Source organism: Mustela nivalis (genome assembly GCF_964662115.1).
Source record: "Mustela nivalis genome assembly, chromosome: 3".
NCBI classification, from domain to species: domain Eukaryota; kingdom Metazoa; phylum Chordata; class Mammalia; order Carnivora; family Mustelidae; genus Mustela; species Mustela nivalis.
In genome coordinates, this window is record NC_139022.1 from 174571919 (window position 1) to 174593630 (window position 21712).

The 21712-nt window shown below is 54.0% G+C and overlaps 2 protein-coding genes across 2 annotated transcripts in view; one reads left to right on the forward strand and one right to left on the reverse strand.

Annotated features, from left to right (window-relative positions):
- The first annotated feature begins 774 nt into the window (after positions 1-774).
- Positions 775-14770, forward strand: CFAP90 (cilia and flagella associated protein 90). Its single transcript, XM_082724249.1, has 3 exons — positions 775-1035; positions 12726-12842; positions 14334-14770. The coding sequence occupies exons 1-3, from the start codon at positions 844-846 to the stop codon at positions 14511-14513; spliced, it is 489 nt and encodes a 162-aa protein (XP_082580375.1). The 5' UTR covers positions 775-843; the 3' UTR covers positions 14514-14770.
- A 3420-nt stretch (positions 14771-18190) lies between these two features.
- ADCY2 (adenylate cyclase 2) overlaps positions 18191-21712 on the reverse strand; it is a 406568-nt gene continuing 403046 nt past the window's right edge. The window contains exon 25 of the mRNA XM_082723386.1: positions 18191-19001. Coding sequence (XP_082579512.1) covers positions 18849-19001 — 153 coding nt within the window. The 3' untranslated portion in view covers positions 18191-18848. The remainder of the gene's footprint in view (positions 19002-21712) is intronic.

The following is a 21712-nucleotide window of genomic DNA, read 5'->3' on the forward strand; positions in this document are numbered from 1 at the left end:
AACCCCTCTTATGAATCCGGAGTTTCTGCTCCACGAACTTTCAGCCAAAGGAACAGGCCTAGGGAGCCAGCATTCGGATCTAGAGACCTATAAGTGGCAGAGGGGCGCTAAGGGTAAGGCCCCAGCAGGAGCCACGGAGCACTGATTTAATTCCTGGAGTTCCACACCTCCCCTGGCCATACCGTAACCCCCAGCCGCAGCAGGCCGGCACCCTGCCCTGGAACTGTGGCTTAGTAACATGTTACAATGATCATGTTTTGGACAAACTGAGTAAAATAAATATAGCGTTACAACGTATTTCACCTGTCTTTTTGCCTTTTCGGCGTGGTTACGGGAAAGTTTCAAGTTTCGTGCGTGGCCCCGTCGTGTTCTGTGGGGCGGCGCCGCTCTAGACCCTCTGTAGGCTGTGCTTCCCTTCTGCCGGCGGACGCGAAGCCCCGCGGGCGCACCTGCGGCGCGGGTCAAGGATGCGCCTCCCAGGCGGGCGCGGGTCGGGGCGCGGTCGGGACCTGCCCCGCCAGACGGTGGTCTGGCGTGAACGAGCCGGCGCGGCGTGGAGGAGGGTCAGCAGGTTGGGAGGCGCTGATCCGGGGGGGCTCCACCACGCAGCCGCCTCTGCAGCCGGGGCTCGAGGACGCACCCCCGAGGAAACACCGGAGAGTGCGCGAGGTGCGGGGCGGAGGGGCGAGGCGGGGGGGCGAGGCGGGGGGCGCGGAGAGGGGGCTCTTCCTTCCCCCCACTCCCGGCCCCGCCCCGCCCCTCCGCGGGGCCCAACCCCACCCGCGCGGCCTCGGTTTCCAGGCGACGCCGAACGCGGGCGCCCGGCTGCCTGCAGCCGGCGGGATGGGCCCGACCTCGGCGGGCGCGCGGCCGCTGGACCGGGGTGGCCCGGAGGACGACGAAGAGGAGATCACCGCCGCCGCGCTGCGGGGCAAGCCCCGGCTGCCGCCCCTCTCGGCGCTGTCCGCCTTCAGCTACGTCCCCCCGCGGCGCCTGGACCCCCCGGAGCACAGCTACTTCTACCGCCAGAGCCGGGTGAGCCGCACCGGGCAGGGGCTGCGCGCGCGGGCGCGGCGGGGCGGGCGGGAGGCGCAGCCGAGCAGGGCCGAGGCTGGTGGACTGCGGGATGGGGGCGGGGCTTCACCGCCAGGGAGGGGGGCCGGGGCGGGGCAAGGAAGAGCGGAGGGAGGCTGGAGGAGCGGAGGCATAGGGGCGGGGCTTCGCAGCCAGGGAGGGGCGGGGCGGAGAGGTAGGCGGGGACTGCAGAGCGGGGGAGGGGGCCTGCGGGGAGGCGGGATGGGGGCGAGGCGGTCCAGGGCGCAGTGGGGCTGGGGTGGAGCTGTACTGGCGGAGACCCGGCTGGGGCCTCACCGCGGGAACCAAGACTGGGGAGAAGGCCGGGGGATGGGGGAGGGCGCGGCGCTGCAGGCCTGGACTACACTTTGGGACAGTCCGAGGGTCCGGGCGGCAACTCTGGCGTGGGGCTCTGGGGGCCAGCCTGCTAGGGGCTTGGGAGGTGGAGGGTGGGGGCTGGTGCAGCTCTGCACAGCCTCTGAGGACAGGTTAAAGGGACATCAGGGTCACAGGGGGAAGGAAGCTGGGAGAGCAGCCTTCCTCTGGGGCACCTGGACCCCAAAGATTACAGCAAGAGTAAGGTGGACCTCCCCCGACCTAAAGGATGGGCTGGGGCTGAGCTGTGTGTATGTGTGTGTGTGTGTGTGTGTGTGCACACGCGTGTGTTGGGGGATGGGTATGCTCAGCTGGAAGGAGGTGCTGGGGTTTGGGCATACAGGGCAGGGTGGGGTATGAGAATGCTCAGCCTGGTATCCTGAGCTATTTGGGGGTGCGTTAGGTCAAGTGTTTTCAGGGGAAGGGTTGGGGGGCCCCTGGGCTTCCAGGACCACTAGCAGGAGCAGCAAGGTGACCCCTCTGCCCTGGATCTAGAGGAAGGTCTTGGGAGCACCTGGGCTGCACAGAGGTGGGAGACAGGACTCCTTCTGGGGTCAGCGTGACAGCGACCTACCCCAAAAGTCACAGGTACAGACAGCGATGGAAAGCCCTCCTGCAAACCGAAGATGACCAGGAGGCAGATCTGGACAGCTGCCTGCAGGGACAGCAGGGCATCGAGCCCTCATTAGACTCTGGCCACGCTCCAGCAGGCCCGCCGGCCTCCTGGGGAAAGCCTGCTGGTCTGGGAAGGCCATTTTGCAGCAGAGGCAGGAAGAGAAGCAAATGCAGAACTTGTCAGGAGTCCTCTACTCCTTTGTGAAGCCATTTTCCCTGTCTCCAGTGTGTCTTGGGGTTCAGGGTTCAGGGTGCCCGGCATCATTATTCCAAGGACGCTCAGCCCGCAGACACAGTGAGTGGCTCAGGGAGGGTGTGGGGGAGCCAAGTGCCTGGGAGGAGAAGAGCTCTTTCCCTCAAGTCCTTTCTTCCCTCTCCTCCCCACCCACAAGTCCTAGAGCCCAGGTGAATCCCCGTTCAGGTCAGTCAGCACACTCGGAGGACTGGCCACCCGTGCAATGTAAGAGAATGTCACGGGGCTTAGCCTTACAGACACCAGCAGAGCTTTCTAAACCATCGTCCCGGGGTGAATTGTGTCCTCCTCGGTTTCTCATGTTAGATGCCCATCCCAGGCACCTCAGGATGTGACCTTATCTGGAGCCGGGGTCTTTATGGAGGTGATCCAACTAAATGAGGTCGTGGGGAGCCCTCATTCAGCATGACTCGTATCCTTCTGAAAAGGGGAAATTTGGACCCAGAGACAGACCCCCACAGATGGAAGATGGTGGGGAACAGACAGGAAGAAGATGGCCTTCCACAAGCCAAGGAGAGAGGCTGGCAACAGCCCCAGTTGCCGTGTTCCTAATCCAGAGTATCCGGAAGGTAAACACTGGGGAGATTTGGAGTGATGCTGCCCTACCTCAGTGCCACGATGGGCCTCATATTTTCTCCTCCCCTTAGCTTATTTTTGAAAGAACTTTTATCTGTGAATAATTTCATTGGTTAAATGAATTTTACAATTTAAGCATGCAAAACCTGTGTCACTGCCAACTTGTGACTCATGAAGAGCTTTCCGCACAGCATGAGAAAACCAGCCAAAAGGCCAGGAATCTCGATGTTTAAAGTTGGTCCATGCTGGTAAATTTTGTCTGAAAAAAAAGTCACAAATACATCATTTTATGTGTACCTTTGAGGAGTCCTGTTACGTACCACTTTGAGACTATAGAGAAATAAAATAAAAGACTAAAGCAGATGGGGGTCAAGATATGGATCTGTCAGAGCTAAAAGCCAGGTTGCAGGTTACTTCTAAGGACTCTGGGTAAAAACTGACCCCGGACTCTGAAGCTCTGAGCCAGGTAGATTTACTGATCTGGCCACTGTTGCTGTGGGCCCCAGAAAAAGCAGAGCTGAACTCCCAGCCCCTGGGGGCCAGCTGCTGCCAACAGAAAAAGAGCAGAGTCAGGCATGGAAGGTCTTTATCCTTCCTAAATTCACCAATCTGATACGTGGCTCTACCTTTCTGGGGCCAAGATGCAGAAAGATGCCTGAGCTGTGAGGTCCCCACAGCTCTGTACTTGGAAGGAAATCAGGAGTAAGTAAGAGCTATGCCCCTGTAATTCAGGGGTCCTCACACAAAGGCCCTTGGGCCAAATATGGCCCACTGCCGGTTTTAATAAAGTTTTATTACAACACAGTCCCATGCTCATCATTTAGTATTGTCTGTGGCTACCACCAGACTCGAGTAGTTGCCACAGGAAACCATGTGACCTGAAAGTCTAGAACAGTGACTGTCTCTTTACACAAAACATTCGCTGCCCCCTGCTCTGATACGTTACTGACCCTGGAAGACAGGGATGGGCTTTGGAATGAATGAATGCAAAGCAGACATTATGAAAAACCAGTTCGGTACAGTTTGGATAACTGGGGTCACAGGCAAATTCAAATCCTGAAGTCTTTAGTGTCACACAGAAGAAAATGATGTAGTAGAAATATTAACACCTGCATAAAAGAACCTTAAAAGCAGCAAGAAAAACAAAAGGCATTTCAGAGTACCTTTGCAGGACAGCCACGGATGGTAAGAACGCGCTCCTGGGGATTACGTGAGCCGGTATTTAATCCAATGGGGGGAATAACGTGCTCCTGGGGATTATGTGATTAATCAGCTGGGGGACTGCTGGAGCTGATTCTCTACCAGGAGATCGTATGGGCTGAAGAAGATGAGCTTCATATCACAAATTTGCTGAGAACTCAGCTGCACTGCAGTGAACTGTAAACCCAGGCCACACTCAAAGCTGAGAAGAAACGTGGCAGAATTAGCTCTTAAGTCATTTACTGTGGAACACACTTAGTAATTCGTTAGGTAGTAGCACAGGCCAAAGAACCTTTGGTTAAAAATACTGGCTCCATGAGAGCAGCTGTGCAGACTGCCCAAGTCACAGCCCCCGTGTCTCTCCGCCCACCTATAAATGGGCAGTACTCATGGTACTGCATCAAGGGAGCAATTATGAGAGTTAATTTAATTCGCGGGTATAAAGTGGCACGTGATCAGCCCCATGCAAGTAGCGCTATGATTATTACTATTTGTTTTTGTTAGTGATCATGTGAGTTTCCTTCCACGGAAGGTTAGTTTCCGGCTGGTGTTTTAGACCCCTCACCCTTGTTTGATGTCAGAGATTTCCAGGTGAGGCGGTGTCATTCTGGGGGCTTCTAATCTAAGGGTCTTCCATGGCATAGCCCAACGTTAAGGGTCTCAATGCAGCACACTTATTGAAAGTCCCACCGATGCTTTGGATCCCGAGACAAATTTGTCGCCTAAAGCTGCCTGCTATAATGTGATCAATTCCCGTACTGTCCCCTAGGGGGCACTAGCAGCCTGGGCTTTTCCTATAAAATACTGTTGCCGGGGCAGCAAGGCGGATTCAGTTCAATGATGTTTTAAAATTACTTTTTTTCCTTCTTCTGCCTTGTGCAACATTTCTGCCACTGAAATGGAAAAGCTAAGTCAAAGGACAATGCCCTTTTATGAAGGATTTTATTAAATTTCTCCAAGTCTAAGAGCTACATTAAAAAAAAAAAAATCTTAGGTGGTTTTAGAATAGGCTTTCCCTCTTGGTAAGCTGGGCTGTGGAGAGCTCTGCCTCCAGGGAAGCTTGGCTCGGAAAGCCTCACCCTGGCTTTCATGAGATTAGCCCACTTTCCTTCTCGGTGCGTGGTGGAGGCAGGGAAGCCAGGGGGCTGCTTCTTGGCTCTCCTGATGGGGGAATTCTTCACCGAATGCAGCCTCTTTGTAGAGAAAACGATGCATATTGGCTGTGCAGAGATGTAAAGGGGAAGGTCGGGCGGCCCTGTGCTCGCATCCAGTGTGGAGGAGGTGCTCAGTAGCCCGGCACCCCCAGACCCTGATGCAGCCTCCTCATCCCTGGGCACCGAGCACACCTGCTGTGCGCACTCAGCCGCTCCTAGGGGCTCTGTAAGAGGGGTAAGCTCCACTCTGGTGCCCCTTTACTTCTTAAAATCTAGCCAGACCCTTGCACCCACATGCCTTGCAATAAAAATGAGTCCCAGGGGCACCTGGGTGGCTAGTGGGTTAAGCCTCTGCCTTCGGCTCGGGTCATGATCTCGGGGTCCTGGAATCGAGTCCCACATCAGGCTCTCTGCTCGGCGGGGATCCTGCTTCCCTCTCTCTCTCTGCCTGCCTCTCTGCCTACATGTGATCTCTCTCTCTCTCTCTGTCAGATAAATTAAAAAAAAAAAAATGAGTTCCAGCGGGGACACCTGGGTGGTTCCATCAGTTAAGCATCGACCTTCGGCTCAGGTAATGAGCCCAGGCGCCTGGGATCTGGCCCCACATCGGGCTCTTTGCTCAGCTTAGACCCTGCTTCTCCCTCTGTCCCTCTCCCTGCTCTTGCGCTCTCTCTCTCTAATAAATAAAACCTTAAAAAAAAAAAGAGTTCCAGCTGAATGAAATGATCCCCCCCAGACGTCCCCCCCCCGCCCTTTTTTCCTCTAGTGCACGCTTTAGTACCAACCGACTGAACGCTTTACTTAGTAATCTTGCTGCTTGTTTCACCCGCTGAAGTCTGAGCTCGTGAGGCCAGGGATGATTGCTGTCACCGCTCTGTCCCCGGCACTTGATATACACAGGCTGCCCGAAGGGAGGGGGCGTGCAGGGCCGGGACGCAGTGTTCGTTTAAACCAGGAGAAGTCGCGGACTTACAAGATTAGCCTCTTAGACTACATAGAGGGTCCATGTGGCATAATCTGCTGCCTGGGTTTCCCTGGACCTTGCTCTGCTGCTCAGGGATCAACACCAGGAGCGGACAGGTCGCTTCTCCTGAAGGTGGCTCGCTGCATCTTCTCCGTCTGGTGACCTGCCCTGGAAAACTGGAGGCCTGTGGGGGCCAGAGGAGGGGCTGAGTGTCTTCTTCCAGGGCAGATAGAGCTCAAAAATGGGCAGGTCACCCTGAGGGAGGGAGGAAGGGGTGAGGGGAGAGGCTGTACAGGCGTCCTTCCAGCAGAAGTCCTGTGCGCGTATGAATGCAGCGGTGTGTGTCCAACTGTGTTGACAAGAACACGTTCACTCGCACATCACACAGCTGTGTGTATGTCTGTGCAGCTTGCGCTTTTCACGTAACATCGTGTCTTAGGCATTTATTTCAAATCCATCCCCTTGGGAGTGGCACAGTGACACAGGAAAAGGAACAGCCTTATCCCCCATATATCTGGTCAAGTTTCAGCCCCCGTGGCTCACCCTTTCTTCTGTGAGGGGCTGGGGGCACGCTGGGGGCTGGCATCAGTGGAAGCGGGAACAAGCGCTCTGAGCCTCCTCTTGGCGACAAGGTGTGCAGAAGCCCTGACGCAGACGCCGTGTGTGTAGGAACACGGGATTAAAGGGCGGTGTTCCTTCACTCTGACGCAGGGGTGAAGGCGGCGGGTTCCAGGGCTCTGGATTTGGGCAGTACTGCCAGCTAGAGAGCCCCTAAAAGTAGTGAAGAAAACACCTCAACAAGGCTGCTTCTGTTAGGATTCTTAATATACTGATAAAATTTTCAGATTATTGGAAAAGTTACGACCGTTTCCAAAACTTGTGATCTTAATGCACCAGGAAAGGAAACAGAATCTTTGCCAGAGGAAACCAAAGAGCCGAATGTTGTCCTTTTAAGAGCTAACACTGTGTCCTTGATAATACAGTCCTTCTGAGAGTGGAATTTTGAATGGTGTTAATATTAATGAAGATGTTCTCATTAAGCTTCACATACCGCTGGGCCCTGCTGGGGGGAAGCACCAGACTGATCAGAAGTAAAAGTGAGGTCCCCGTGAATCAAAGGAAACCCTTTTGGATCACCTTGAGACGGCAAACAGTCCCCGAGAGCCTTCGTGCGCCCACGAAGAGAGGAAGGGAAAGCAGCCCGACCATAGCCTGATCCCGTTTCAGTCCAGGTGGGCGGGGATGTGCTCTGGAAATAAACAGACCCTGAATCCTGACGGTCTTCACGGTGGTTGGTGTCGGAGCCTGCTTGTACATTTTAGCATTTCGCCTGAACTCTGCATTCAGTTGGAAGCCCGACATCAGGCACAGTGAGAGTATTTCCACTGTGGAAATTAGCAAATGCTACAGGTGAGGTCTTTTTTGTTAGGAGAGCTTTTTTAGGACAGTAACTTGGGAAACCAGGCTTCTCTCTTTTAATGGTTCCAGATGTGCGGATCTTTGGGAACTTGCAGTCCTCTGTTGGAGCCTCTGAACTTGCTGGCCACAGAGCAAGGGAAGTGCATGGAGGACACGCGAGAGTTCTTACGGACCTGGAAGGTGATGCCTGCCGGCTTCCCCTGTAGTTCCTTGCCGGAGCTTGGCACCTGGCCCCAGCCTAATTGTGATGGCACCTGGTGACTGCAGTCTTCTGTTTATTCCAGAAGAGAGAGTGGGTTCAGTGAGCACATAACATTACTCCTGCCCCAGTACCATGAGAGAAATGTATCGATTTCCTTTTTGTTAGTGCCTTGTTTGGATGGACAATGGACAGCACATTTGTATCTAAACGATCGGAAAGAGAGGAGAAGATAAAGGACTCGGGTTCGGTTCGCTGGAGATCTTCCTCCTCTTACTGGTGTGAGAGTGTGTGTGACCTCTTTGGGGGCGGAGCTGCAGGTCATGCACATCTACTGGGCCCAGTGCCCCAGCAGGAAGCTGCTGACACCTCGCAGGAAGCTTCACAGGTGCTCACAGGATGAGTCTCATGTCACCCCCACTCAGAGGTCATTGCTGAGAACGGGTCACTTGGCTTCCCTCGCCCAAGGGAGCAGTGGAGAGTGACCCTCTGGGGAGTCAGGAGCAGAGCAGAACTGAATATTGGTGATGTCGACCCACCGTCCGATTGGGTAGAACGTTCTACTGACTCAGTTTACCTGGGGCGGAATGCGTTAGCTCCATTCTTATTTTCCGTTGTTCAAAAGATGGCTCCTGCTCGCTATCAAGGGGGTGTGTTAGAGCTGCCGTAATGAAGTACCCCAGACCAGGGGCTTAAATCATGGAAATTCACTGTCTCCTCGTGCCGGAGGCCAAGTCAAGGTGTTGGCAGGGTCGGCTCCTTTGGAAGCTGTGAGGGAGAGTCCGCTCCAGGCCGCTGGCCTCTGTGTCTCTCTGGGTCTCCTCACATCACCTCTCTCTGCGTGTCCCTGTCGGTTTCTGAACTTATTAAATAAGGAGACCGGTGCTATTGGAGGAGGGGCCCACCCTGCCCCCGTATGACCTCACCTTAACTCGTTACGTCCTCAGCGTCCTTATTTCTAAATCACCTTCTGAGATCCTGGGGGTTAGGATGTCAACGGATGAATTTTTTGGAGGGTGGAATTCAACACGTAACATGCAGGGAGGGGGCTTCTCTGGGGCTCTGTCCATACCGGTACGGTACCCACGACTGCGCCACACAGGCTTCCTGCCTGAGCCCAGCAGATGCTGAATTTTCCTCTCTGGTGCCACCGTACTTTGTGCATACTTCCGTTGCTCCACGGGTATTCCCTTCAACTGTTTGATTAATGACCTTATTTCCATCCTCAGCCTGTGGTCTCCTCTAAGAAGGGGATGCCCTGTTCCTTGCCTCTAGTCCTGCCCTGGCTGGGTGCCTTGTCCGATGGTCAGAGCAATGTGCTTTGGAGGTTGAAAAGTGAAGGTCTCCACTCTACCCACGGCGTCGGCCCAGGGCGACGGAGGGGTTATTTGGCCATGTTAGGAGGAAGGGTCACCGGGGGGGAACTGAAGGCAAGGTGCCAGGCCCCAAGCCCAGGGCGAGACCGTGCTACATTTTAACAAGACTCAAAATGCAAAGGGACAAAGGGAGGTCACTAGAGAGACAATAAATGGGGTCATTTTACTTCGTTTTTCAAAAACAATGATATGTGTGCGAGAGGACATTTCTTGAGAGATTTTAATCGCAAAACAGCAGTGAGCGCAGAAGCCCCGGTTTGTGGCGGCTTCTAAGTCCGGGTTGGTTTTTATTAATGCGGTTTTGTTTCAGACGGCGAAGGAACGAAAGACGAACAGAAAGAAGAGAGATTAATAATTAACATTCAGGAGAAGACAGATTTCTGGTCTGATGAGGTGCAGGAAGTAGACATTCACATTGCTAAGCGAGGCTGCCTGCCTGTGGTTCCCCCCACCTCGGCCCCCACGCTTGTTTTTCAGTGACGGAAAAATCCGTTTTTACTCTGGAAAGTGGTGGATGTGCAAAACCCCTGCACAGCGGAGACTGTTCATACCTCGTGGGTGCAGGAGGTCCCTCATAAGGGTTGCTCTAGCGTACGAGAGAGGTAGGCTTTGCAGGAGCCCAACGCCGGGCTGGAACCCATGATCCTGAGATTGTGACCTGAGCCTAAGTCAAGAGTCAGCTGCTTAAGCAACGGAGCCACCCAGGCGCCCCTAGTGCTGCTTCTAAGGAGTGTTGTAGGGACCTGATGAGGATGGGGAGGGCAGTCGTCTGTGACGCTGCACATCACAGTGGGCTGCTCCCCCGGAGGGGGCAAGGGAAGGAACCTTGCCTCCCTCGTTCAGGTCACAGCGATTGCTTTCTCATTCTGTGCCGGAGTCTGTCTCCAGGACAAGCCCAGGAACCCCCAAAGGGGCTGACTCAGTTCAGGAGGGTCAAGCCGGGATGGAAACACCTGCACAGGAGGACAGCATAAGCCAGCAGCTTCCCTGTGCTCGGCCCCTCCCCCTCCTCCAGTCCCCCCATCTCCGGCCGCCACAGGGTTGTCCATCAGAACCCCGCTCTGCCGGCCATCCCCACGGCTCCCTGCAGGGACTGGGGCTCACAGCAGGTCCCCTCATCTGTGGCCTAGCGTTCTCAGGGCACAGGTGCCCCCAGGGGCTCAGTCCTGGGGAGCAGGTCTTTCTGTTGCAGACTGCAGCTGCTGTCCCTGAAACACACCCACTTCACAGGGTCAGCCGGGCCAGGAGGGATTCTGGTGACAATGGGACATCTAGATTGTGACCACAAGTCCAGCTCAGATTCCTGCGTGTAAGGGAATGGTGTGGGTGTGATGGGCTATTTAGTTGCTGTCCGGGTCTGCCTCCTGGGCTCAGGTGGCCAGTCCAGTAGCTTTGCTCTGAACCCCAAAGGGAAGTGTCTGAATCATGGTACCTCGCCTTGTAGAGACCAGCATTCGCTCCTTTGGGACATTTATGTCCCACCATCCTGGCAGAGTGGGGGTGTGCTGTACTTGAGTCTATCTTGTGTCACTGCAGGGCCCTCTGGCCTGGTGGCTTCCCCCAAAAGGCTTGCTGCAACCTGTGCTTAACCTCTCCAGGCTGGAAGCAAGCAGCCAGCCAAAGCCCCTAGCTTCTGCGGACACCCTACAATCCCACACACGGTATGTTCAAGACGCCGAGATTTTTCCATCCGTCCTACAGGTTTTTGAAAAAGTCCTAATTTTATTTGATTATCAGATGTCTGATTTTTACATAACCGAAGTGATTGATGTTTTCTTTGTGACATTTTCCCCATTGCTTGTATGCGTAGGAGGTCCCTTGTGGATTCTCTTTTCACTTGTTTTTCTACTCCATCCAGAAGTGACTTTTGATGATAATGGACTGTGAAGACCCAAGTTTATTGTTTTTCGCAAATAGCTAGCTGATTTTTACAGTACCCAGAACGGAATCAGGTATCACCACCTCGCGCATTTGGGCTTTTTGTTTTTATGAGCTAACTCTAGGTGTCCTTCAGGACAAGTGAAGGCCAGGGCCAGCCAACCCAGGGCATGAACAGACCCAGGAGCCCAGCAGGTGACAGAGGACAGTGCCAACAAGAAGCTACAAAGTGGCCTCATTAAATGGCCATCAGGGTGACAGCTCCTGCCTAAGTCACTTGTAGTGATTCTGAACTGAGGCAAAACCCGTGAATAAGTGCCACAGGCGTGTTGCCATTGGAATTCTTAGGAAACTAAAATAATGCTACAAGTTTCACCTTGTTTTACTTACTAGCTGCTTAATTGTACCAGGACGGTGGCCCGGGGTCTGAGCCATCTTCACGACTCCCCAAGCAGGAGGCACAGGACAGATGACCCGTGAGGGATTTGCCCAGGTGGGGTTGAAGCCACATCACGCTGTGGCATTTCCATTGCTCCCAGCCCTGCGGAGTCCCGCCGTCGGCGAGAATGGGCGGTCTACGTTTTCCAGCCGGCCGAGCCCATGTCATATGTCCTGTTCACTGCCTGCCTTCTACCTCCGCATCCTGGAGCGGGAGGGAATTGTTGTAGGATTACTACTGGGGAAAACAAGCAGGCAAGCCAGCGCAGGCGAGATACCCTGTGCCCCCAAATGCCAGCGAGACGGAATGCCTGGGTTTGCTGCGGGAGGATCCGGGGCCGCCGGCCCCTGGCTGGAGGGGCGTACAGGACAGACCTGACTTAGCCGTGAAGATTAAAGAAGAGCGAACACCTGGATTTCTTTTCCTTTTATTAGGTATCAGATAAGGCAGATTAATTTTTGTATCAAGAGAAATTTGAGATAGAAAAATGGAGATATTTCAGATGAAAGCTGTTAGCGGGGTAATTTTCTAATACATCAAAGCTTTGCGTGTGCACGTATTTTTATATCTGTCTGACGTATGTGCGTATATTAGAAATGCATATGTATTATAGATCAGATATATATATATATATATATATCTCCATGCATTATGAATGACATTCATGAGAGCCACCACATTTGATTACAGGAAATATTTCTGTGGAGAGGGGTTTGTACTAGGTGCCCCGCCGTTGGCTAGCAACTTACAGATACTTCTGTTCGGTTATATTGTCCCAGTGTTCAATTATGTTTAATTTTTAAAGCAGTCCAAGCTTATCGCAGAAAACTTGAAAAATATGAGAAAGGTGGACATGAAGGAGAAAAACACATCACTTAAGTGGATTGCTGTTATTTTCAGGTTGTGCACGAGTGGAAGAGTCAGAGAGCAGGAGGGTCAAGGGCCTGGGTCACGGAGGGGTGTAGAGGAGGAGCAAGGAACGCGCCACGGAGACGTCCTCGCCTCACGGGGCCTCGCGGGGACCTGCTCTGGTCGTCCAGGGTCTGCTCTGGGGTGAGCTTCCTGAGCACATACTCAGTGTAGACAGGAAACCGCACATCTCCACGGTCCACCGGGGAGAAGCCTGGCGTCCAAGCTCTACAAGGATCGCCGTGGCCCGGCCGTCCAGTGAACCCAGGCCTGTCTTTCTCTTCTTCTCCCCAGACAGGCATCATCTCCCTGTACGACTGTGTCTTTAACAAGAGCCCAGGCTACAATCAGAAACTGCACCGAGATGACAGAGAACACGCAAAAAGCCTGGGACTTCACGTGAACGAGGAGGTGATGTGAAGCCAGGCCGTGGGCAAGGCGTGAACAGATTAGCTATGGGTGCACATCTCTACTCAACAGTGCGCTCTGGCCTCCGTGGGCAGGCCCCCTCCTCCCTCGCCGCCCCCCGGGGCTGAGACCCTGCTGCTCCCCGCTCCCTCTCTTCTGTTTCTGTGTATTTGTTTTTAGGACTGTGTTGTTTAGTTAACAACTTAATGAAGGCGAAACTAAGAAGTTCTTTTCAACAGATAAAGCCGATTTTTGCTTAACTTCCGAGTCCTGGCTATCACAGTCCTCCCACGGACCCCGGGAGAGTGACAGGAATAACCTCTCTAGTTTAGGCACCAGCCTTCAACCCCCACATACAGGGCAGCTCCTCCTTTAGGAGGGCTTGGCCTGAGGTCAGGTGCCCGGGTGTGCGAGCAGCAGCAGGAGCAAACTCCCGGTTCCCAGGGAGAGGAGGTCGGTGTCGCAGCAGGTGCTGGGTGCAAGAGGCTGTGCGTCTCCTAGTGGGGAGACCCTCCTGGTACCCTCAGCACTCGGGACTTTGCATCCTCGGAGTCTGATCCGAGGACGGCATGTTTATTAAGAGCCAGATGCCGAGTCGATATCATCATTTCTACAATGCGCAGAATTCGTAATGTGAGAGCCTCTGCTGGGATTTCTTTCTCGGTCAGAGGGTTTTTGCTCGTGGCTGCTCTTGATAAGAATTCTGCCAGGTCACTTCCAACGAACCTTTATTTCGATGGGAAATTCAATGAGGAACTTAAGTCCCAGACATTAAGTGCTTTCCTATTGTTTTTGTATATGGGACTTCATTCCAAGTCGGCTAATGCTTCCCTGTCATAAGAATACCAGCATCGACCCCAGATCCTGAGTGCCCCCATGTGCCCTGAAAAGTCCCTGTCCGCTTAGAGCTGATATTCCTACGGGGAAATAGCACAATAATTGTCATACACATAGGAAACTGAATTCCAGGTTGTGGTAAGTGGTTCGCAGAGAAATAAAGCCTTTTCAGGGGGCAGGGGAAGGGAGAGGAGACTGGGGGGCTGGGAAGGTGGGGGTTTGTGGAGATGAGGGGGTCCGGGGGCGCTCAGGGGACATGGGGGTGCCGGGAATGACAACGTGAATAGTGAAAAGATGTGTTTTGCGGGGAGAGAGGAGGCAGGAAGGGAGAGGGGCAAGTGGGGCTGGAGAGGGCCAGGCAGGAGGCCGGGGGGAGGGAAGGGGGGAGGAACACAGCCGGCAGTGAGGAGGGTGGGACGGTGCCCAGCGCAAGGTCTTTGCCGTTCCTCGGAATGACGTGAAGGACTTGGGGACAATGAGGGGCTCTGAGCACAAGGGACAGGGTCTGCACAGTAGGGGGTCGCCGGCATTAAGAACCCAGCTGGAGAGGGTTGCAGGTGTGTGGGTGAGCCAGGCGGAGATGGCTTCCAGGACGCAAGGTGGGTCCTGTGACCAGGGAGGTGTGAGCTGACCCCGTGTTCTGGTGCCCCTGGACAGGAGCGCCAGCGGCCTGTGGGAGTGCTGATGTCCTCAGTCTATGGGAGGCGCATACACCAGCCCGTGGAGCCTCTGATCCGGGACCACGGCCGTGTCAACCACGTGAAGGCTGACTTCTACAGGAAGAATGACATCCCCAGCATCAAGACGCCTGGCTTTGGGCACATTTCTCCTGCCTGACGCCCCATTTGGGGCCTGGACCGCTGGGTGGCACAGTCAGGCATCAGAGGGTCAGGGAGCTGGCCTGAAGCGGCTTGCACCTGGACAGTGGGGGGATGGGCCCGGGAGCCCCTTTTCCTCGTGTGGCCATGGTGAAGACCCTGGCCAGGGGCCTTTAATGTGATGAAATCTCGTGGGACCGTGTCCGCGGAAATGAAGCCAGAGACCGATCCCTTGTGAGCACCGGAATAAAAGGGAAGTGCTCCCACCTGACAGTGGTCTGCTGACTCTTCACGGTTTCTCTGGTTCCTCAGACCCCAGGGGGCGCTCCGCGAGGGGCGTGCACACCCTTACTCACCAGCTATGGAAACCACGGCTGCCTGGGTTTACCGTCCTCCAGGAGGCGATATGATATTTCTTTTTACAATAAGTGATCTCTAGATACCACAACATCCCCCTGGCCCAGAGGCCTGAGCCGTTAGTAACAGGTCCGTGCAGTTGAGGACAGAACCCTGGTAGGTCTGGGTGGCCTCTGTCGCCAGCAGTGCCGCCGTCCCCCCTCGCCACGGGTCATGGAGGAGACTGGGCTTTGGTGGTTGACAGCCTTGGGTAAAATTCTCGCTCCTGCCTCTGCCAGCGGCACGGGGACAGAGCCCATCAGTCCATCGACTGGAGCCCAGATTTCCTCCTCTTCCCAGCAGGAATTCCAAACCGTGAGGAGTGTGTGTGGGAATCAGTGGTCCGAAGGCAGGCACATGAGAGGCTCGGGCTGTTCGTGTGGACGGTTTTCATTTTGGAAACACCTGCTTCTAACCCAAGTTGGAAATGTTTATTTTGGAGATAATTTGAAACTTATTCAAGTATTAAGGTATGCGCTATATTTTTAGTGCACGGCTGTCTTTGAAAGAAATCACCCCGCACCCATCCAATTGAACTTCCCATGGCTTAGTGGTTAATGAGCAGGTGATGTAATTCGTTTTACTGCTGATTCCCCTATGGCTGGTTTTATTGCTCTGATTCTCTAAGGACATATGGCACTGAATTGTTGACAATTTCAAGGCCGAGTGGCTCCTGTGTATTTCTTTATTCTTTTGGAAACGTGTTTTGTTTCCACCTGTAGGTATCTTTTATTACTTTTCCTCCCAAATGCATAGCACTAGTGTATTTGGGATTGCCTTGGGTAGCTTAAGCTCTATTTATAATAATATAATAGAAAATCCATCAACTTTGGATTATGAAAATTTTTATAAATTACTTTCTTCATGACTACTAAGAAAGACGAGGCATCACTAAGAAATGCCTTCATCTGAAATTGACTACAATAAATCTGTGTCAAACTAAGTCATTTTCAGTTATTTAAAGTCAGATTCTACTCCCTTAACCTTCTACTTTTAAAAAGCAAGGCCTGAACTGGACAAGGTTTCAAAAGGTCTTGCGTTCCTTAGGTATCAGGGAAAAATTAAATATATTTCTGTTGGCATCTGGACTTCAACAACTTAAAGCCAGTGAGTGCCCAGTCACCTTCTGAAAGGGAAACATAATAAAAGAATTTGTTTCGATGTATCCAGTCTCCATGGTTAGTCGGTCTTTCTTGGAAGGCAGAGAGGTTGCACTCAGGAAAGCACAACACACTGAGGACAAGCAGCATCGTGGAGGATTTGGGACAACGCAGACATTTCTAAACAGATGTATTTCTAAACAGATGTAGGCAACACTGCAGGTTTAATGGGGCCACATGCAAGCCATTTTCCTGAGAGAGAGCTTTCTGCAAGACTGGACGGTTAAGGAAAGCGTTGAGGAGAGAAGCTTGCTTGCTACCAAGGTCACTGGGCTGCCAGCCATCTGCAGGGTTTGCTCACAGGAATGTTTGTCGCTTCGGAGCTTATTATGAAGACTTGATGCTTTCAGATTTAAGGAGCCGGCCGGTCTGCAGTCTAGGCTTGTCTTGGCCACTGGTCGCTGGGAAGACTGAACAAGGCCCTGGGCCTCTCCACACCCATTTTGTCAGTTGGAAAGCACAGGGCGGCTCAGACTGGGGACCAGAGCCTCCTGGAGAACGTGTTATCTAAACAGTCCCCACGGCCGGGACTCCTGACTCGGCGGGTCTGGGTTGGGGTCAGGAAATGTGCGGGTGCCCGGGAGGCTCCGCCCCCACTGGTCGGGGACCACACTTCAATGATCCGTGTGTGCAGACCTTTGCAAGATGGACTCTGATAATGACTTCGATTGCTTTAGAGCTCAAAAACAGTTTAGTTTGGTAAGCCTGGCAGTTCAGTTTTGGGAAAAAACAAGTTTCCTTTTGAGGTCTTTTCATCAAATTCAGCACATTTTTGGTGGGGGCAGAGAGCCATGCTTAAGTGCGCTTGGCCAGTCACTCAATGGTAGGTGCCCGCTAAGAGGAGGTGACCTAACGCGGCCTGGGATGGGTGCTGAGGACTCTAAGGGAGTAAGGACCCCCGGGATATGGCTGCCGACCACGGTTACAAGTGACACAGAAGGCCAGTCTCATGTCACGGAAACCCCAGGGCTCCCTAGTTCCGATCGCTGTTAGAGCGAAGACAGGGGCCCTGACATGCGTTTTTTTCCTTCCGTCACCTTTATGAGAATTCGGTGTATGAAGGCCAGTGCTGACATATAATTATAGGATAAAAAAAAATCCCTCACCGAGGCAGGTAACGGACCAAGTCATGCTGCATTCCCACTTGGAGGCCTGTTCCTAGTTTCGAGAAGTGCTTTTATCTGAGTCGGAGTTAAAATCCTGGCTCTGGAGGTGGCTCTGGTGGTAGCTGCCAGGCTCTCTCTCGGTCATTAGCTCTTTGACTCAGACCCGAAGCTATCCAAGAGGAAATACCCCTAAAGAGAAAAGGAGAGATACCCTCCCAGCCACACAGCCCGTAAGCGGCCAGTCAGGAATTAAACCAGGGCTTGTGCTCTGGGTCTGAGTTCCCAAGAACAAGCTGTCCCTGACTGCTCGGGGGTCCTCCGTGCCTCACAGACGCCTGCCCTGAGCCGGGAGGAGAAGCCGGCGTGCCCAGCCGGGTGGGCACCTGTAGCTCTGCTTTCTAACATCGCGTTCTGCACGATCGCTCTCTCGGTCACCCTTTGGCAAAGTACGGTTTCCTTATGTGAAGGAAAAGCCCTCAAACTCTAGAGTTGGATTTACATGAACAAATTTCCCCAAGTCTTCTTTCTTCAAAAATGCGGAACATTGGCTCTGTGCCCTCTTAAGCCTCCTCAGACATAAACAGGTATCTTGTGGGGCCTGGCAGCTTCTCCCGGTGAGTTCAAACTACTGTGGTGGGCTTCTGAGGTACACAGTCAGTGCCAACTTATTCTCCCACAGCCCGCGGTGAGGGCTGCAGACCAGAGCACGTGGCCAGAGAGAGAGGGCATTGCTGCTGGTAGAGAATCCTTTCACTATTACCGTAACTTCCCAGAAAGTGTTCTCCAGAGATGCCAAGTGAAAACCAGACTGTGGGACCCACAGAGCATTTCCAGAGAGTGGCAGAATCAGGAATCTGCCTCACGGACTTCGTCCTGATCTGAATCACTCAAGGATATGTTAACCTTTGCTTCCGGGGAGCTCTTTCTGTCACAACCGTCAGAGGAGCAGGGAAAGCAAATCCCGGTTCTGGAGTGAACCCGGAGGAGAGGGCAGAACGGGGGGTGGGGGGTGGGGGAAGATACAGATTCTAAACCAAAGTACATAAAACTTTTAATGAATCAACTTTACAAAAGACAATGGCATCAAAACATCAGACGCGTTTGGTACAAAACTGGTTCTAGATTGTGAGAACTAATCCTGGAGACGGATGGCACGAGACGCGACAGAGCAAGGCAACAGGACCACGGGTCCCGCTGGGGCCCACGGACAGCCACTGGCGATGAGACACGTGGGTGAACACAGTCAACTCCCATGTGGGGTGACAGAAATCAACTTATTCACAAATACTGTGTGTTTAATATCAGACTAGCAGATGCGGTTGGCGAGCTACCATATTTTCCAGAAAAGAACATGCACCGGAAGATAATATACACCCCCTAGTTTTATTGCCTTAAGAATTTTTGTTTATTTCACGTCCGCCGTCTTTGTGAGTCCGTCGAACGCGTTTCTCCTGTAACACACACTCCTTTTCCTTCTGCTTCGGAGTAAGCACAGTGCAAGTGGCAGAGCGATCTGGGCACACGTCACACACCAAACGAAATGCCACCAGGGTCATAGGAACGAGTCTGAAAAGGCTCCATAGGACAGAACAGAGCACGCACATCAAAAACGAGGGACAAAAGTTTGCGGTCAGAAAGTGCGTTGTACCTTCCCCCAAAATACAGTCTTCTTGCCCCAGTGAAGGCAACTCTTCAGGATGCCAGGTTGCTCTGGGAAAGGGACCGTGACATTTCTGTGTTTACAAAGTACGTCTTCAGCTCGCCCTTGCCTTTCACGTTGATTATTCCTCTGCAGGTGCACGTGTACCCCAGGGTCTGGAGGACGAGGCTTGTCTCCTCGGTGACCTAGAAGCACACGGACAGATGAAGAAGTGGTCAGTGTCTGTGCCACACCGCCTCTGGGAGGTCCCTTCACCGCAAAGATCAAGAGCCAAAGCCACTCCTGTTCTTTGACTCATTCATTCCACTCCTGAGAAATTAGGAGAGAGAATAACTCAGAGGAAGGAGAGCTTTTTAAGGATAATGTATGGTTTTGAGCTGCGACAGTGACAGACTATAAACCACCTAAAAGTCAAGTGATCTCTGGGGGCAGACGAACCGTGACGCCGCCGTGATCCGTATCGTGGATGAGACTGTGAAATAAGCAGATCTGCTTCACCCCAAAGGCAGCATGAAGCCTAGACCCACGCTACGATCTCTCCTATGTGAGGATGGCGCATTCACATAGAAGAGACCTGGGGAAAAGACAGGAGCTCAGGGTGTGCTGGCGTGGCCGGATTCTGGATAATCTTTGCAAATGGTCATGAATGTCATCTCACGATGTCATAAATCTGAGTAACAGACTTTAATAGGTGGGGGAGGGCATCCTGAGAAGTCTGTGGGTTCCTGCAGACGCCCCCGGCTTCCGGCTGAATGCTCGAGAGTCAGACCGGAAGGACACTAGGCGTCCACACTAGCCTTCGTTGGGCAAGACCCGGGTCAGGTCCTGAAGGTTCCCTCCCTTCACCGAGTTGGCTGTAAGAGGCTAACAGGGCTGGGGCCCTCCTTTGCAGCCCGACGATGACGGGACGGGGCAGGTGATTCCTGCCGCTGCCCCGGGGGCTGGCAGCCTAACCGCAGAGTTGCAGTCAGGTCCTGCTGGGGGCCGCGGGGCAGGGAAGCTCCGGGCCGGACGGCTCTCCTGTCTGAGCCCGACACCATCTTAGCCTGAATGTGTGCTCTGGGCTCTGCTCGGGGCCCACGTCTGGGGAGGGCCGCCCAGGCCTGCCGGGGTCTGTCTGCTCGAATGCTGGGCAGCCTCCTGCTAATGGCGCTTTCTCAAGCAGAGAACAGGTGAGGCGAGAAGAGATGTGGCTCAGGACAGGCCTCGGTCCTGGAGGCGGGAGAAGACCGTCCCATCAGGAACACGGCCCCCAGGCGGGCCCCCCCGGAGGTATCTGGGTCTTGAACAGAGAGGGGGGAGCTGTTTTTCCCGAACTGCCTAGTCAGGCCACTCTGGAAGGGTGTGAGAGAGCAAGGGAGGAAGGATTTCCTCCTGCGTCATCGGAGAAAATGGATGTGGCACCGGCGTGGGGGAGGGGGCAGTCCCCTCAAGTGTGTGGGTGACACATGCGAGCTGGACGGGCTTGTGGACGGCACAGCAAGGCTATCTAACGTACAATTCTGCTTTTGGATCAGGCACCATTGGAGGACCCTGTGGTGAAACAGCCTCCGTGGGCTTGGTGGCTGAGAGGGGTCCAGGGCAGACATTGTCAGGGCACGGAGCAAGAGCACAGCAAAACCACAGGAGAACCCAGGAAGGTATCCAAGGGCCCCCAGAAATAAGGATGAATTGTGTGGTATAAAGGTCTCAAGGGCAGGTTGATGGAACAAGCTAGAAAAATCACTCTCTTCCCGTGGCCAGCCCCTAGCCCAGGGGCCGGTGTGGGTCTTTGGGACCCTTATGACCAGAGCAAGAGAAGGGGGACGCAGGTGCCCGATGCTCACATCCTCCCCTCCTCTAGGGCTGGCTCCAAGTCCTGGGGGAGGACAGGCGAAGCCCCAGCCCAGGCGGACTTTGCATCCCGGATTGGAACCGGAAGACCTTGGACATGGCCGAGAAACTCCGACTACAGATACGTCCTCGTGATCAGAGTTCTCAGGGCCTGTCAGAACTAGAGGATCCTACCGGCATCTGACTTCGGACCTTCCACAGAGAACACACACATCTTTTGGAGCCTCGGGGGTTCACGGAGCGGTTGAGGTGTTTGCTGGCGGGGAGCGGCGGCCCGGGCGTCCGTGAGCTAGCCGCCGGAGTGCGGGACGCCAGCCCCCGATCCTGGGATGGAGCAGCAGGGAGCTGTCTCTGGCAGGAGCCCCGGCTAGCGTCCAAGTGCAAGGGAAGCCCGGCTGCGTGAGCCGTGGGCTTCCTCTGCTGCTGTCTGGGCTTCCAGGCGAGAAGGCTCGGGGGAGTGGGAGGCTCCCTGATCCAAACGGCCTGGTCCGCAGGCCCGGGAGGGGCTCTGTAGTGACCTCAGCACCGCTCACCACTTTTCGTGCACATAAGAGGAAACGCAAAGCTACTGGAGGTGGAGGGAACACGTGCGTTCAGGAGAAGGAGCTCGTGGACACCAACCTCTGCCGTGCTGCGTGAGCACACACACCTGCCAGCGAGCTGCTCTCCCGCCGAGAAACCCGCCTCGTCTCCTCTGGGCTCCAAGCGAGCAGAGACCCTCCCGGGGCTGCTCAGCCCCAAAACACCCGGAGATTTACGAGGCCCAATATCCTCCTGGAGACACACGGGAGCTCAGGCTCATTTGAAGCCTTGATCTGGGGGGCTTTACGGGCTCCAGGAGGGAGCGCTCTCCCTGACCAGCCGCTCTTAAATTGTTTTTGATTCTTATCCCAAGTACTTGAAAACCACCTGGAGCGTCCTGCAGCTTGTTAAGGTCACCAATCCGTCTTCTGAATGTTGCAGGCGTGGGCAGGGGGCCTGGTCGGCCTACATGTGGGAACGTGTGTCTTTAACAGGAGCACTCTCTCCCACACCAAATGGAAGACGTCTTGTTGGCCAGGAT

Bases quoted from the DNA above. Each gene is read 5' to 3' on its own strand.
- CFAP90 (XM_082724249.1), top strand. From the start codon at position 844: ATGGGCCCGACCTCGGCGGGCGCGCGGCCGCTGGACCGGGGTGGCCCG. The intron at 1,036-12,725 runs GTGAGCCGCACC...TCTTCTCCCCAG, and splicing joins ACTTCTACCGCCAGAGCCGG to ACAGGCATCATCTCCCTGTA. The intron at 12,843-14,333 runs GTGATGTGAAGC...GCCCCTGGACAG, and splicing joins GACTTCACGTGAACGAGGAG to GAGCGCCAGCGGCCTGTGGG.